This window comes from Pygocentrus nattereri, chromosome 21, assembly GCF_015220715.1.
Source record: "Pygocentrus nattereri isolate fPygNat1 chromosome 21, fPygNat1.pri, whole genome shotgun sequence".
Lineage (NCBI taxonomy): Eukaryota > Metazoa > Chordata > Actinopteri > Characiformes > Serrasalmidae > Pygocentrus > Pygocentrus nattereri.
In genome coordinates, this window is record NC_051231.1 from 5817945 (window position 1) to 5835516 (window position 17572).

Consider the following 17572-nt stretch of genomic DNA (forward strand, 5'->3'; position numbering starts at 1 on the left):
TGAATGAAAGCAGATTTATTTGTTTACCTCTACAGTAACTCCACAGACTTTTAGTTTTGGTGCTCAGTCCCTTCACACACAAGCATAGCTGTACTTTTACTCACATACAGGGAGACTGTACTTCGTCCATTGCTGGAAATGAATTTAAAATTCCGTGTTATCAGCAAAGATAACTAATAATGGGAAAGTGTTGTTTATGGTTCTATTCCCAGTCATACGTGAGTCTGTCAGCCTACACTCCCGAAGATCTGGAGTGCCAGCCTAGACTTTGCCACAAATTAATATACCAACAAGACACAGATTTCACAAAACGCCCCAGACAGACGGATTGTCAACATTTATTACGTTGCTTGAGTGAAACCCTAAAATGACAACTTGCACATCATATTTCAAAAAGAAAACGGAGATGTCGGTGAAGCAACCGAACTGACCACTGCCTAGCTCAGAGGACAACAGCAAGGGAGCTCTAGTCGGCCATGGACTGAGACGAAAGGCGAAGCTCGGTGGGTGACGTGAGCAGAGACTGTCCAGCGAGTTGAACTGCCATTTAATTCCAGGTTTGTCAGGTGCTCTGGAGTCAGTCCAAAATGAATGGGCTCCTATGGAGCTTTTGTGGAAAATCTGACTAACCATTTAGCACTCAGTAGCAGTATTGCCAACCAATCAGCACTCAGTAGCAAAAGTGCCAACCAATAAGCACTCAGTAGAAGTAATGCTAATCATTTAGCACTCAGTAGCAGTAATGTTTGTTGTAGAAAAATAAAAAAATACAGGCAAGTTCTCTTTCTAAGAGAACTTTTTAAGCAAAATATGTCCTTCAATTTTCCAAAATTAAAGGAAGCTCCCACACGACTAGACACCTTTCAGTTTCTGTTGTGCATCGCCATTCACCCCCATTCATTTCAGACATGCTCACGGGCACCCTTTAGAGATTTGCAGTCATGTTTCTGATATTATGGGAGAAATAGGAAGTGGCCAGGCTCCCTTTTAAGGCACTATGCGGCACTACTGAGCCAAGCGATCGCTCCCTGCTGTATTCCTGACTAGGTGATGCTCCATCCAGTCACTCCCACGACAATAATTCATTGCAAAGTGCCCTAAAAACAAAACAAAATTGTACTTTTTATGATATGGACAGGTGCCTGTGTCGTTAGACACTGACTAACAATGACATGTTATAAAACATACTTAATAATCATTGTACAAAATAATCTGACACATGATATACTCTTGTCTCATATGTTACAAGTATTGCCTTGAATGTCTATCATCTTTGTCATTTACTATAAACATATCACAGAACGTGAAATTACTTTGTGTTACTTTGTAACCCCAAAAGTATAATGCCTTCACTAAGGTAGCATTTTCAAGCAACAGAGCACAACAGAGAGTGTGTGCGTTAACACACAACTTCAAGTGCTCCACTGCTTCTACGGTACAGTTTTGCAAAGTAAAAAAAAAGAACAAAAAGTAGAACACAGAAGAAAAACTTTAAACACAGGCAGATTCTTTTGCCAAAAAAGTGGTTCCACTATAAGTGGTAAGCTGCAGTCAGTGGCCAGTGCCCATCACACAGTGCTAAAAAGCCGGGAGGGTGAAGGCTTGCATGTGCTTCCCTCCGAGACACATGAAGCGCCACCATATCTTTTCCAGCTGCCACCATCATTTAACACCTCAACACGCTTGGAGGAGAGCGCTAACTGCCAATGCTGTTATGTCAGCTAACAGACGTCTGTGTCAGTTAGCACTGCGCTGAGTGAGGGAGACAGGGAGGGCCATCCTGCCCACCCAGAAAAAACAAAGCCAATTATGCTCTCCTGGACTCTGAACCACAGAGGGCGGTGGCATCACTTCTTCTTCTATTTTTTTCCATCTTTTATAGCAGAAGCGGCGACTGCGCTGCTATTCCCCACATCGCCAAACCACAGTTTGTAGAGGGGAGGGAACTCTGTACTCATGGTTTACTCAGCGTGGCCTTTAAAAACAATGCAGAAAGCATTAACAAAGCAAAGTTTTAAGATCACAGTCAATAAGGGTGATTCAAAAAGATTCATCTGATTTCAAAGTGCCATGTTTTTTCAACAGTGAGGCATCTAGGAACCAATCACATACCAATTGGAAGAGGGGGCCATAGAGTTTCTGGCCGTCACTGGAAGACGGCCCCCTTCAGTCGGCGAGGAGACGAGACCCCTGAGCAGAACGTGTTCTGCGTTCTCCACTTCAATAAGAGTGAATCTGTCATAACTGTGCAACATGACTTTGCTGGCAGTGAACCTCCAACAGCTCAGAGCGTTCCTCATTGGTTCCACACTGGATGACCTCCGAAATCGCATCGAAAGAGCTGTGAGTGCAGCGACACCCGACATGCTCAATACAGCATGGGATGAGTTTGACTCCGGCGCTGATGTGGTCCGTACAGCTGGAGGAGGTTCAGACTGAGACCTTGTACAATTACATAATAAACTTTACGCTCAACTAAACCATTCACAGTTCACTGCATTGTTCTGTAAGTGAAATCACTTTGAAATCTTTTTGAATCACCCTTGTGTTTTGGCACTTGCTGCAAGCAACATGCCAATTTTTATAAATACGCCTGTCACTTGTGAAAAAAACAAAAGCTGCTCAGAAGTGTTCAATTCCTGGCTCATACAGTCCATATACAGCTGCAAAAACAGCCTGTTTTGAATTCAGCATTTTTGTGATGTCACAAAAACCAAAGCATTTGCGTATATCCACTTTTTTAGCCTATAGCAGTTATACCAGTTATGCATCGGCCATAAGGAATGTTTGTCTTCTTGTCGATTTAGGCACAATGCATGACAGTCAGTCACAACAGAGATCATTTACATACATCAGTCTTAAAGGAACAGTAACAAAAGAAATATTAATTCTATGGGATAAAGAGAGGCTAGAAACTTGTCCTGTAGAAATTAATTACTAATCATGACCTACAATACACACAACTACATATGCATTACACATAATGTACTTTACAAGAAACAAAATACAAGAAAGCGTTGAGAAATATGTCCAGACGGTGACGAGTGATAATGAAAGTGTCAACAGGGGGGCTCACGTTACAGGCCTGTGTTCTAGGACATGTACAACCCACATTTGTCAAGTGAGCTGGGGAGATGCCGACCTAAGTGAGGCCACTTACACAACTGCCCCCCGTCATGTAAGTTGGTATATATTTTCCGATGCTGAGGTATTTTTAGCTTCGCCTTCATACTGTTCAGACGCCCACACTCCTCAGACAAGTGCGCTGATCTACTTTCATCTGTCCAGCTCATATGTAAAGGCATGATCTACTGATCATAAAGAACATCACTCTGCACTGTGAGAGCGCAAACATATAAAGGTCATGTGTCTGGGTTAACCTGAGCGTACACTGAAAAAAATAAATGATGTCTTGAATTTACTTGATTCAAATGGATTTGTATGTTATTTCCACGTGAACAAAACGTGCCCCATCTTTCGGTTCACTTACTTCTGGCACTGTGTTGATGTAAAATCTTTTATTCATGTGGAAATTATGACAGTTTGAAATAAGTTCAATGCATCACTTTTTTTTTTTCTTTCAGTGTAGGATTTTCAGCAGCCAGGGAGTTTTCTCACCTTCACTGTGCTTCACACTCCCTCCTACAGAATGAACAGAAAAAAAAAAAAAGAAAAAAAAAAAAAAAAAAACATACCACTGAACCACTGAAACTCAGTGTATCTATCTACTGAACACACAAAGACACAGTCACCATCAGAGGTTCTTCACTGAGAAAAGTTACTCACTGAATTGAGTTTATTCAAACGTGTGCATTCATTCCACATCAACGATAGAGATCACATCAACACAGTTTTCACGGTTCAGCTTAGTGAACTTAAGAGTTATATTAATACATTTTAATACAACTGTGCTGATGAATTATATACTACATGTCCAAAAGTCATCTAAAATCAAGGGTTTTAATGGGGTGATTCCCATTTATTGCTACAGAAACAGGCTCTGCTCTTATGGAAAGGCTTTACGCTAGATTTTAGAACACTGCTGTGAGGATTTGATTGCATTAGGCCACAAGAGCATGAGTGAGGTCAGTTAATGTTGATGGGTGATCATTCTGATTAATCCTAGGTATTGGATGGAGCTCATTTACTCTGATAAACAGTTCCGCTGCTCTACAGCCCAGTGCTGGCAGCTATATACAGCTCTAGCCAATGCTTTTCACTGGGGACGGTGACCTTAGGCTCATGTGCAGCTGCACCAGAGCAACCTATTCTATTGGCAAAGCTTTTCTATGTAGATTATACAAGCTGCGTGTGCAATTCAATGCCTGTGTGAGCAGTGGGTGCTCTTTAAGCTATTTAGAATACTTTTGGACATATCGTAACATCATTAATGTGGAAATGACACATTTGAATGAAGCAAATTCAATGCACCTTCACAAATTCAGCACATCTCATCAACAAGCAGTGTTGTACAAGAAGACACAGCACTTTTACATTCTCGCTGCTCGTTCTGGTCTTCTGAGAGTCTTCTCTTCATCAGCGCGGGCTTTCCACATTGTCTTTGGGTAAGCGGCCCATAATAAAGACAACAGACGCCCGTCCTGACGTGTATTGTTCCTTGATACCCACGTTGGTACCCGAGCGTTCTCACTTGCTAGTGGCTGGGACTGGAAAGCTCAGCTCTTTGCCAAATTCCTCTTGCATTCCCACCCCAACAGAGTCGTCCTGGGGGTGTAAGCTGGACTCCTGCTGCGGGACACCCATGAGTGGAACGCTCTCGTCGCTCTCCGGTACTTCCTCCTTCTTCTCTTTGGAGTTGGAGCCCAGGATGACCATGCCGGGAGAGTAAATGAAAATCGATCCTACAAAAGGAAAAGAACAAGAGATTAGGCTTCAGAAGAAGGTGACTCAGCTCCTAATCTGCATGTCCAACAGTTAATCTGAGGTTTTCCTTTGTTCAGAAATGACTCAGTGAGGATTAGTCATCCTTGCACACAAAAGAACACGCTCAGCCACATATACTCAGGCAGCACTGTGTGAGATTGGGTATTTTTTGCTTGTGTGCTTCCCCTACAGTTGCAGAGTGTATTTCACTTTTACACCACTGTCATAAACACAAATCGCACCTTGAGCCCCCAGTATGCCTTTGTTGATAAGCGAAAATGGACAGAGACTCCCCTACACATGAGTCACGTGGGAATATGGACGCTACAGACTACACTTATGATTTCAAGTGTTTCTATGTGTAAGTAACTGAAATTGCGATGTGTTATCTGAAACATCCTTATGCCTGAAGGGAAGTCGATTCTGCCGGGGGAGTGGGGGAGGGATCAGAATTCAGCACATCAGAAGAGAAACAACCATGTTGACTTACCATGTTACAAGATTTATTACAGGAGGTTGTAAACTTTCAAGGCCTATTTGACGTGACAATGACAAAAACCAGACTGAGGTTAGATGACTTACAGTATCCGGAAAAACTACAAAACTCCGTGAAACAGGGATGCCGCTAGTCATGAGATTGTCTTGCATCTTTTTCTGTCTTTTAGCGCTCACCAACAAGTAAAAGCGTGTCCAAGATTTTCTCTTGTTCGGTCTCTTGGTCGGTTACTCCCTCTCCTTCCTTCCTTCCTCTGCCTTTTGGCAGCCCCTGCCATGCAGCCCATGCTAGGAAACCTGAGCTACTTCTTACATTTAGCTGAAGATCCATATGGTGTGTGACATGGTGCCGTAAAGTGTCTCGGTCAGTTCTCGTGAAAGGCCTTGGCTCCTCCAAAGTTACATAGCACTATAGCAGGTGTTCCAGGCCCACAGCGGCAATGACAGTGATGCCAAAGTCAGTGTACCATCAAAATGATTTTGAAGCTGTTATTTTAAGATAATCCAGCTCATATGTATTTATTTTTAAACAGAGTAATAGTGGCGGCCTCAATTGAGTTACTATGGTTTATATCTACCACAGCGGCAGGATATAAGTATCTTGAGATAAGCTAAAAGGTATTGAATTTTCATGCTGAGATGTTAAGAAAGTCTAGCACACTGTGTGATGTATTTCTAAATACCTCTTCCTTTTTTGTCAGCTACAGGTTTTCACTTCTTTTCTTTCAACCTTGTAGTTCTGACGCAAAACCACACACACCATCGTTTTTATCTCAGTGTTTCCTCAACTTGCTGAGTAATTTCTCCGCAGTTCATCTTCATACACTGTATGTAACGTGTGTTTTGGCTGCTAAAGCAGGAAATGTGTCTGGGCAGTGCAGCTTTTCAGGGAAAAAAATTGATAACAAAACAAGTGGAAGAGGAAACGGGGACCAGTACAAAGAGCAAGATGAAGATAATGTTTAAAAAAAAAAAAAACACCTCACAATGCACGACCCATACTTTCACACAGTCGAGCTACCGTGTCACAAGGCCTTCTTTTCTTAAGGGATTAGAGTGAAACAAGCTTCGTCTCGAAGGTCAACAAGTTCTCTTAAACTCTTCATCCCATTGAGTCTTTTACACAATGTGCCTGTTAAATACAGTACTATGGACGACTAGAATGAAATTATTGCCCATTCTTACCCATAACAGCACACACCTGTACTACAAGGATGAAGTTAAGGTCACGCTAATCTGTTTAGAAGTGCTACACAGAAAAAGACACATTGAAATAATCCTCCATGCAGGCACATTTAGCTAACTGTAAAGATGATTCCAGGAAAGAGGAAAGTAAACACAGCGGATGGTGTCTTACTTACAGTCAGGGATGCACCGATATGGGCATTTTGTGCAGATACTGATTTTTGCCAAGGCTAATGCCAAAATATAAACATTTCTGAAATGTAGAAACAAAGACTAGATCTACTTGGATTAATGTTACAAAGAAATTTAATGTTTACATGATTAAAAATGCAGTAAAATTAGTAAAATACATATCGCTGTTGTTGGAACAAAACCTCACATCACCAAAATGGTAAGTTTACAGGAGAAGAAAAAAACCGACTTTATTTTTAATGTAAGTCAATGGAACCAGACTTTTTTCCAAGTAATTCGGGGTCATTTCTGTTGTCCCATTCATCATGAAATTTAGAAGCAACGTAAAGAACAGCAGGCACTTTCAAAATATGTCGTCAACTGAAAAACCTCCAACAACAGCGATATACAGTATTTTACCACATTAGTCTAGAGTTGCCTACATATTATTTTGCAGAACATCCCGTGACACTATAATATTATATATTTTATATTTAATTACTTCATTTATTTACATACTTAACATATTGATTTAAAATACTGCATTTTAAAACACGTTTGATACTTTTTAAAGACAAACTAGTTTTTATCAGGGGAGTGTAATCAAGTATTTTGTTAGCAAGTAAACTTTATACAGCCAAGGCTACAAAATGCTTCACAATAAAATATTAAACAAAAACAACTGATTTAAAAAAAAAAGAAAACAAAATACAATAAACACAGAACATTAAGACCACGTAAAACAAGCTAAGACTAAGATCCTCAGTCAGGTTCTTAAAGGGTTATTAGATAAAGAAAGAGGTTCTATATGGAACCATGAGTGCATGATTAAAGCGTTCTCTGCATCGCTCCATGGTTCTCCAGATTGATGGACAATGTGTTTTATATGGTTTTCTACAGAAACTTTTTCAAAAAGGTTCTATACAGAACCATATACGTTCTCCATTAATCTTTCCATGATGCAAAGAGTGCTTTAATCGTGCGAACAGTTTGCGTGTTCCTGGTTCTATATAAACCCAGAAGAACCATTGTTAAATGTGAAAAGCTTTCCTCACCCACTGTATTGTTGATGCTCTCCCCTTTGCCGTTGTAATCCATGGTGACCTGCTGACTGCCCCCAGGGCAGAAGCCCGGCCCCATGCCCTGACTTCTAGCACTGTTCGTGATGTCACTGCCCAAAGGTATCTGCATCTCCACTTCAGGGCAGCCGCTGACTGAGGAAGACACTGCTGGCTGTGGCTTCTGCAAATGCTGCAGCTGCTGGAGCAAAAGAAGGACAACAAAGCAAAGCATGAAATTTGGCTCGGAGATACGAGATGTGTGATGATGATAAACTCAAATTTGAGTAGAATGCATATATATTTCACACACACACACACACACACACACACACACACACACTAAATTATTTCAAGCCACTGTCCGACAGTAAAAATTGTTCATATATATATCAAATATTTAACTATACATTTAAAATGATTGTTATCATCTATTTAAACCCAAGGCTTTAACTGAGATAGCAACAAACTAAACATATACAAAGTCATCAAATATAGGGTACTTTCTATTGTGAGGTGGCCCTGACCACTAAATTTCCACTTGTGAAAAAAGGGAAGATTTTTTTTTTTGCAGTTAAACATTTAGACCTATCACATGTGTTTTCATGTCACTACCGAAACACAAAGAGCTTTATTTCACAGGTGGAGCCTCATTTTAGCCACGCTTTTAAAGACAGAAGGCCAGACTACATCTCTGTCCCTTAATGCATTAAAGGAAATGCAACCCAAAGTCTGCAAATCAGTGTGTAAGGAACACAATTATGGTCTAGCATCACTCAAAGTTATTTCAAAGTCCGACCAGATTCAGCGGAACGCTATAACTTAAAATTCATAAAGTTGTTACAAGCTTTTGCACAGGGTACGTTTCATTTTTTGCCAATTTGAATATAACTTCAGCACATAAACAGTAACTGTGCATTAAAATGTGCAGACGTGAGTTCTCTGTTGAAGACCCGTTTAATATGTAGTGACATATTAAACGTGTAATTTGGGCAGGGGCTTCAAAACTTTTGCATATGGCATTCTGCCTGCAATTTAGATTAGAATTTTTTTTTTTCTGGAGGAACTATTTACACAATATAACACTTTGGCAGGAAGGCTTTACCTTTAAAAATAGCCCAAAAATATTTTCACCAGAAAAATTCAATTCATAAATATTTTTTATAATCAACACCATTTTTACACCTATAATAATAAATTAAAAGTGTGTCATGAAAACAAACCGGATCCTCTTACAATTTGTGTAATGACCAGTAGAAACTACTCACATATTTCCTGAGTGTGAGACCTAAAGAGACAAAAGAAGAACAATGAGACTCTTCCCATCATATCCTATTCTCATAAACGATGATTAATTTAAATATTGCATTGTCATAAAGTGATAGCTCAATAAAACAGGAGCGCCTCGGTGTTAAGTGCCGTATTTGAAGCTCTCCTGTGGTTTCTCAGGTTCTCTCATAAGCACACATTAGGCTGTAATTCTGAAACTGTCTGAATATTTGCTTTAGTTGAGACATTATGGGAATGAAAACACGTGAGTTCAGATGCAGTGTGGTTTACAGTAAGTGGCGCACTGAGGTGGATTCCAGCACAGGCACTGTTGCATTCAGGTTCATTCAAGACAGGAGGGTGTGGTTAGGGTCATACAAGGACATCTCTCAGCATATGCCTTGTGGATCTGTATTGCGTTTTTAACCTTATCGTTTCATACCTGGCCAACGCAGTTTGTTCTTTATGGTTCTGCCTTTGCATCTCATGGAGAGACAAGTCAGCACCAGCAAGAAGAAGACGATCAGCAGTAGAATAAAAAGCCAATTCAGAGATGCCAGAAGAGGAACAGGGACACCTAATGGAGAAAAAGATGCATTAAATGCAACTTGTGATCTTGAGAGCCCTCTAGTCAGTGACAGGATGAGACTGCTCATGCCACACCCAAGAAAGCACATTGTATACAGTTATAATATGTGAGAAAAAAAAAAAAAAAGACATGCAAACATTTAAGACTTGTTTCTTGTACCTGGGTTTGAAGTGACGATGGCCCCAGGGCGTGGGACAGGACTGAGAACACTATAGGTTGCCTGTAATTGGGTAGATGTGGTCATGGGTTCAGTGGCAGACGGTGCATCAGTTGTAGTTACGGAGATGACCGAGGGGACAGTCTCAGGTTTAGACGTGGTCATGGATGCAGAGGTGATGGTGGGTGTTTTAGTGGCTCTGGGTGTAGATGTGCTCATGGGCCCTGTGGTAGGTGTTGGGATCGTGGCACACACTCGATCCTGAGTGGACGAACCTTCTCTCAGTACCACCTTCCCCTCTTCGGCACAACTGAGGGGGACATAAAACCATGTTAGTGGACATTAAACTAGGCCTCAAATGAATTAAAATGTAATTGTTTTAAAAAAAAATGAATGAATCTGCATTTTTGCTGGCAATCTGTATGGACGATAAACAGAACACACCTACCATACCAGAGCTAATATGTACTTTTTTGGCTACAGTGTTTTTATGTCTGTTCATGGAAGTCTTATTAAAAGCTTTCAAGACCGGTCCGTTTTCCAATAAAGCATTTTGGAATCTCTAAAAGTCTATTCATAGTTTGTTCTCCTTCTGCTACGTCCATTTGGCATTTTTAAGAGACCCAACGATTCAAAATCGGATGAAAATAATTTGATATAACTGAAAGTCCTACTTGAGACATAAGCAAGATCATTCACTCCCAGTAAGCCTGATCTAGACGTAGGTGTTACGTCCGAATCCTGTTCCTGGCAATGAAAGATCACAAAGAGGCTTCTGAGGCTGCAGATTTATCACAGAAAACTTTTGCGCCACAAGAGTGGAAACACGCAAAACAAAGCTTATCTACAACAGCCAGTAATGCAGCTGTGCCTCGCTGATAAACTTGAAGAGTGGATCTGATCTACTACACATTTTAGCTTCATTATGTTCTTTAGAATTTGCATTGATCAAAGCAAAAATCACGTCTTTCAAAGAACGATTGATGTATTTACGCAGCATCTCCTCTATCTTTACTTGTAGGGGTAGTAAAAATGCCTACAGCGCCGATTATTCTCCTGACGTAAGAGCATTAATAAAGAAAATGATCTGCTTCTTGAAATACTACTCAAATCATTACTATAAGCTAACGGACTGCTTTAGAGAAAGAACATGGACTGCTCACGGTTTCAGCACGCTAACTAGGCTACCTATGCTAACTAAGTGAAGTTAGTTAAGTGACCCTTATTCGTCCCACGATGGGGAAATTTCACCTCCGCATTTAACCCATCAGTGAAGTGAAACACCACATACACACTAGTGAGCACACACATACTAGGGGGCAGTGAGCACACTTGCCCAGAGCGGTGGGCAGCCCAATCCGCAGCGCCCGGGGAGCAGTTGGGGGTTAGGTGTCTTGCTCAAGGACACCTCAGTCGTGTGCTGTCGGCTCTGGGGATCGAACCGGCGACCTTCCGGTCACGAGGCTGGTTCCCTAACCTCCAGCCCACGACTAGCAAGTAAACTAGTTAGCTCACCTTAAATGTTAGCTTACATTAGCAGAATTAGCTATAAGAACCAGCAGAACAGATAGCTTTAGTTAATAAAGCGCTGTTGTACTTGTTTTTGCAAGACGGCGAAACAAAAAGAACGAATGGACAGTGGCTATTTAGCTAAAATTAGTTAGCCAGGCGGCTAACTGTTTTCTCAGGGAAGTTCAGCTGTGAAAACTATGTACTGTGTAGCGTTTAGCTAACTGACTCCTAGCAGCAGTGCAACACTGGGCTCCTTTTAGTGAATGTTCCTTTAAAGAATCATTTTTGTAAATGAGATGCGTGAGTGTTTAAGACTTTAAGGTTTACAGAACCTCCACCCAACGTAAAGGTTCTACACTTATTAACGGTTTGACCCAGAACCACTTGTTCAAGGTAAAATTGACCAGTTCACTATGTAATCAGTCTTGCTGAATGAGGTCAGTGCTAGATTTAATCTCTGACCTCTACAATCCATACATTTAACAGCGTACGGATGCATCCAGCGCCTATCTTGAAGGTGAAAGCTTTGCCTACACCCCCGTGGTACTGAAAGTGAATATGGAGAAATGCTGAGCACTTCAGTGCTACTCAACCACGTGACAACATCGCTGCATGACAGGTTACACTCTGGTTTTTGCAGTGTTAACAGAGGAGATGCAAACTGTGTTCAGTCAGGCATGCAGTAATAACCATTCCTCAAAGAATGGTTTCGCAATATATGATCACTGGCAAACAATGTAATCGTCCTGCTCCATGGTGTTGTCATTCAGAGTGATTAGATGTGAAGAGTCTCACTGTAGAGACATTTACAGAATCTGATTTCTTTACAGCGGTGGTGACAGGACTCAGGGGCCATTAAGCCATTTTATTCGCTATCCAAAACCACCAGTGAACCTACATGTGTCTTCTGAGCTTTTATGTAGTGTTAATGGTGGTAAAACAGTGGTAAAGCAGAAAAATATGCTTTTTTTGGGGAACTATTTTGTCATACAGCACCCTGTATGTACCTCTCTGCTACAAATACGTTTTAAAAATTGTGTTTAAGGCCAAAAGTTCTCAAATCATAAAAGGATGTCTCAGACATCAGGCAGCATATTCATAACCATTTCATGGAATATCTTTCTGGGAGGTGTTAGGAGGCATTAAATGCTTCGGTTATTTGGTTCCAATCAACACCACTGTGAACAGATTTGACTGAAAGCTTCTCTGGAACGAAGCATTTCAAATCAAACCACTCTGACTCGGTTTACATCGTGAAACATTTAATTATGCGGAATTTTTTTTAAAGTTACATTACATGTGTAGGGTTAAAGACCTGAAGTGTACTTGTACCTTCTGACTTTGATGCTAACAAATGTGAGAATAGATTGATACTTACTTAGTGTAACGCTGACACCGCTCACGTAGAGATGCTGTGCTGGAGAAGGTGCCGGCTGCGCAAGGCTCACATTGCCTACGGCAGTTAAACTCTGTTGGACTTGGACAAAAGAATCCTGGCTTGCAGTGGCACTCACGCCTTGTTGATACACCGCAGGCTTTTACTTCTACTTTGTTTTCCTTATCTGCACAGATACAGTCACAGAGCCATAAAGACATCGCAATGATTCAACATATCGCTGCTGTCGGAACAAAACCTGGTAACATCACAGGAGAAGGAAAATACTCTACTTTTAATGTAAGTCAATGGAACCAGATTTTTTTTCCAATTTGGGGGCCATTTGGGGCCGTTTCTTTTGGTCCATTCTTCATAAAATTGACACACGATGTAAAGGACAACGGGCATTTTCTAATTATGTCAAAAACTGAAAAATGGAGATCAATTGAGAGCAGCGATATACTTGATTTGTAACTAGGGCCATAAATCTTTGCAATTTTACAATGATTTCAATCCATTTTGATTAGGCAACAACTGAATGACGTCTCAAAATCAACCCCACTTTGACTGGCTTAAAGGGCTTTGGTATGATTCTGGATTTTTTTAAGGCACTGAATACATGAATATCATTAGAAAACACAAACAACCCAACAGGCTTTCTTTCATGGACTTATGTATAACAGTAGGGTGAGAATTTTAGGGCCATTATCCTGCATTTTATAAGGTTAGTGTGGTTTTATATACTGACAATAGGAACAGTTCCAGCCTCTCTTTATCCAATACAATTCAGTTCATACTGTGTTTTTTAAGACTGCTAATCTAAGTAATAATATGACTGGCTTTCTCTTATTGTTGCTTCATTCAGAAAGCAGCCCAGGCTGAAACACCCCTTATATCAGAATGACTTGACAGACTTTGCAGAGCTAAACTGCTGTAGGCTGAATAGGTAATACGTAAATGAGCTTGTGTACGTGACTTCACAAAACCGAGCACTGAAAACAGGATCTTTTTGCACGTGGACTGCTTAGTGAATGTTTTTGGAACTTCCGTAGTGTTTAATACCACACCTCATATTGAAGAAAAGCAAGGAAAATGCGGTTTTCTATGAAACTGGCCCTTTAAAATGTTGGAATTGAACAGAATTTATTCTAAATAGATGCAGCGGATTCGCCAACTTCAGATGCATTTCTGCATACCCTACTTTTAACACTATGCACAGTCATTTGTGATGTGTTCCAGAGGAGAAGTGAATTCGTAATACAGATTTGACACATCCATCATCTTACCAGAGCAGCTGGGGATGCACTTGTCACATCGGCCCACTCCACTTCTTATGTACCAGTAATAGCCCGGACTGCATGGCACACATGTGCAATCCTTTAAGACCAAGCCTGTTTGTTGGGAAGAAGCAGTATAGCAGGAACATTACATCCAACATTAGAATCATTCCCAGAGTTTCGGTATTCTCACAGCATCAAAAGTCATAACACAACTTGACACTGACATCTGTTATACACAATGACTGTGCAGCCATGAGGCAATCTAGAAATGACTAGCTGACTATCATTTTCAAGAAACCTGAGACTGTTTGAAAGCTGACAGTAAAATCAAGCATTACATACAACATAGGAGACCGGTGTACAAATAAGCTGGCAGTGAACAGATGGCAGATCAGGGGATAAAGACCCATCGGCTCCTGACTCAGAAAGCGGCATTCTATTTTCCACACTTGACTGTCGGTCAGTCAAAAGGAAACACAACATTTTCCACTTTGTGTTGTGTGAGGGGTCAGTGGAAGAAAACTGAGCACATCACCAACATCTCCTTGTTTAAGTGACACTGGAATTGTATTAAAGTTTGCCTTAAAGTTGGTGATACAGATCAGCACAGACATGAAAAGAGCACCAGCTCGGACCGGGACGAGGCCCAAGGGGCCCTTTTCAGGTGTCTGAAATTGCACTTTGTTTCCTGTCCGTAGAGCATGAATGAAAAGAGAAGTCTGAAAGCACTCTCTCATTACTGAAGGTCAAAGGTCTATAAAAAGCATGTATTCACATGCTGATATTTCCGCCATCTGCTCAATACCTAGGAAAGGAGAGTGGAATACCACTCACTGGAATTTCCATCCAACGAGTCATGATGTGATGTCGAAAAGAGAATAAATTTGCATGCATGCACAGGGATATGAGCCCTGGGCTCTCATCTCATAGCACGGCCAGGGATTAGCCTTTGGGAAGTGAGGAAAAAACCATATGCCTAAAATCTCATGACAGCCTGACAGTGATGTGAGTTATTACTACATGACTAATTGTGTGTTAACCTAAATGTAACTACACGGTATTAACTGACTACTGCGCCTTCTGAGGAAGTCAGTCTGTTTTTGAATCCCTTAAATACGATGTTGACTGTTGTTCTTTCACTAAATGGGAAAACCCCCACCTCTCAGTAAATGAGTAAAGCTTGATCAATACATGCAAAGATTGTAACGCTTGGATGGCTTTGATTCACTTGCAAAAACACTCCCACTGAATAAGAGAGTGTACTTTGAATTCCAGTATAACAAGCAGGCCTGGACTTACCATGTTCACACTGTGTTGCGCATGTGATAGGCTCAGCTGGAGGCAGCTAGAAGTGGAGGAAGAGGTAGAAAGTCAATTAGGCCTCACATTATCACTCATTATCCACTCGACTGAATGCATTAATGGTTAACTTGGTGACCGACGAGAGAAAGACCAGCGCAGAGCAGTTCTGAGAATCCCCAATGAAGTTCAGCTCTGGCTCATGACGTAAACCACACAACCTCTAAACTAACAACACTAAACTAAACACCACCACGGCAGCGCCATTAATCCGCAGACCAGTCGTTTTACTGGGGCCTTACTGGAAGAGGTGACAGTGCAGCCATCTGGTGATGCAAAACCACTGCCATTCATCAACTAACACACTTCTGCATCCACTTTCCCCTCTTGTCTTCATAAATCGTTCTCAAAAAGTCCTCCGGGGGGCCCCAAAATACCCATGATTTGACTGCTTTTGCAAGGAGTGTAAGCATGTGGTGACAAGGCAAACAAACAAGATATCATGTGCAGCTGACCTTTCTGAGGAACAGATTGCAAAACACAGGATAACCAGAAAACAGGGCCACCAAAAGGACACCATGGGTGTCAACATCATCTCCCAAAGTGCATAAAAGCAGATAAGAGCAGAAAAGCTCAGGTTCATGGCCACAACACACCTACATGATAACTGCAGCGTTCCTCAGTTGGAGGCTTCATGGTGTACACAAAAATATTGAAGAAAAAAAAACCCCTCATGGCCACAGATGACCCCGGTATTGATCTGCTCTGAGGACTGCGTGTCAGATCACAAAAGCAAGCCACCTTATTTGTGGTTCAGCATCAAGCCGACTGGTAGATGCTAGAAATGAGTATGAAGCCTACCAGTAAGTTTGCAGTGCACCGTCACCTATAATCTCTGATCACACGTCTGGGAATTCACTGATGACTTAAAACACCACATGAAGCAGGAGAAAAAAAAAAAACACACGCAGGCCGGTATTAGAGAGGAAATGGATGAAACGCAGACTAGAGGGCTGCTGTTTGTGATGTGGAGCAGGTTAGATCAAACGACAGCAACGTGAAATCGTCGATTAACCGTCGTGCTCTCCCCAGATTCGCCAGCATGGATCTTCATCCTTGAGGTCAAGCCACTTAAACCCGAAACAGCGGTTAGGGTTCAAATCGTTAGCCAAGTTTACGTCAGGTACTGTTTCTCTGCCAAACAATGACGTCAGTCATTTATGATAATGAGAGACGATAATAATAAAAATAAGAACCCCTCGTTATTCAGTAGGATCGCATGCCAACAGCAGCTGGATACAGAAGATCGAGCTCGGCGTCTATGTTAAACATGCGGCCAATTCATTCACCACAACTGAAGCCCCACATCCGCAAAGAAAGAGGTATTTAAAAGCCCGTGGTTAGGAAGAAAGGGGTCTCTTTCCGCCCCAAAAGACGTGTAACAGACCTTATCTTGAGCTGCAGCACCCAGAACGTTACAGGTGATAAAAGCGAAGTGAGAGACGCTCAGGAGTCCCCAGAGAGAGGGAGAGAGAGAGAGAGGGGGGGAGAGAGACACCAACCACCAAAGACGCACAGAGGAACTCGCTCTTACCAGACACAGCAGGAGAAAAGCTCCCAGCCACGGTGGAGACGGCGACTTTGCCATGATGGTTAGTATTTTATCCTGTTTTCCTCGGCCAATCGCTGCCGGAGAGGCCAGCTGAAGCGACAGAGCAGTGCTGCTCAGGGGAAATCTGCATGGTTTCGAAGTTGCCGCCTTATAAAGGCTCTGGACTGTGACGTGTAAAAAGCACAATCACACACACACACACGCGCACACACACACACGTTCGAACCGCTCATCCTTCTGGGTCGATGAGCGAGCTGGAGCCAATCCCAGTGGACATTGGGTGGAAGGCAGGAGACACCTTGGACAGGTCGCCAGTCCATCGCAGGACAAATCCCACACCTAGGGGCAATTAGAGTGTGTAAGGAATGAAAGACAACGCAACGCATCCCTCCAACTTTCTCCAGTGTATGCACTACTATGGTAACCAAACCATTCATATCAGTCTTCTGTGAAACGCTCTGTTCTAGAGAAACGTACAGCCAGCATTGACGCAGTGTCACAGTGATGGTGATGGGAACCAGACGTCTGAGGAATTTAACGCCTCTAAAAAGCTCCTCACCGCTCAAGCTCTACTGTTACAGGTGCTTTGTAAGTTACTCCAAGCGCCTATGGATGTGCTGTACAGTAGCTTTGGGATGGTTTGGTATAAAACGTGTTCTGATCCATTTATTTGAACCCATCAGTGG

The 17572-nt window shown here is 41.8% G+C and overlaps 1 protein-coding gene across 2 annotated transcripts; it reads right to left on the reverse strand.

The window, feature by feature from the left end:
- Positions 1-17408, reverse strand: si:dkeyp-61b2.1 (tumor necrosis factor receptor superfamily member 1B). Of its 2 annotated transcripts, none has more exons than XM_017683645.2 (9): positions 16869-17408; positions 15275-15320; positions 13982-14086; positions 12699-12882; positions 9811-10118; positions 9505-9639; positions 9062-9081; positions 7791-7992; positions 1-4862 (listed from the first exon to the last, which is right to left on the reverse strand). In XM_017683645.2, exons 1-9 carry the CDS (start codon positions 16920-16922, stop codon positions 4648-4650), a joined length of 1269 nt encoding a protein of 422 aa, XP_017539134.1. In that variant the 5' UTR covers positions 16923-17408; the 3' UTR covers positions 1-4647. The 2 variants fall into 2 exon arrangements, with proteins under 2 accessions (XP_017539134.1, XP_017539133.1); XM_017683644.2 differs by having other exon boundaries at positions 7791-7995.
- Between the last annotated feature and the right edge of the window lie 164 nt (positions 17409-17572).

Excerpts from the sequence above, each read along its gene's own strand:
- si:dkeyp-61b2.1 (XM_017683644.2), bottom strand. The coding sequence starts at position 16,922 with ATGGCAAAGTCGCCGTCTCCACCGTGGCTGGGAGCTTTTCTCCTGCTG. Across the intron at positions 9,640-9,810 it reads CATCGTCACTTCAAACCCAG|GTGTCCCTGTTCCTCTTCTG; the intron begins GTACAAGAAACA and ends TTTCTCCATTAG. Across the intron at positions 4,863-7,790 it reads GAGCATCAACAATACAGTGG|GATCGATTTTCATTTACTCT; the intron begins GTGAGGAAAGCT and ends TTCCTTTTGTAG.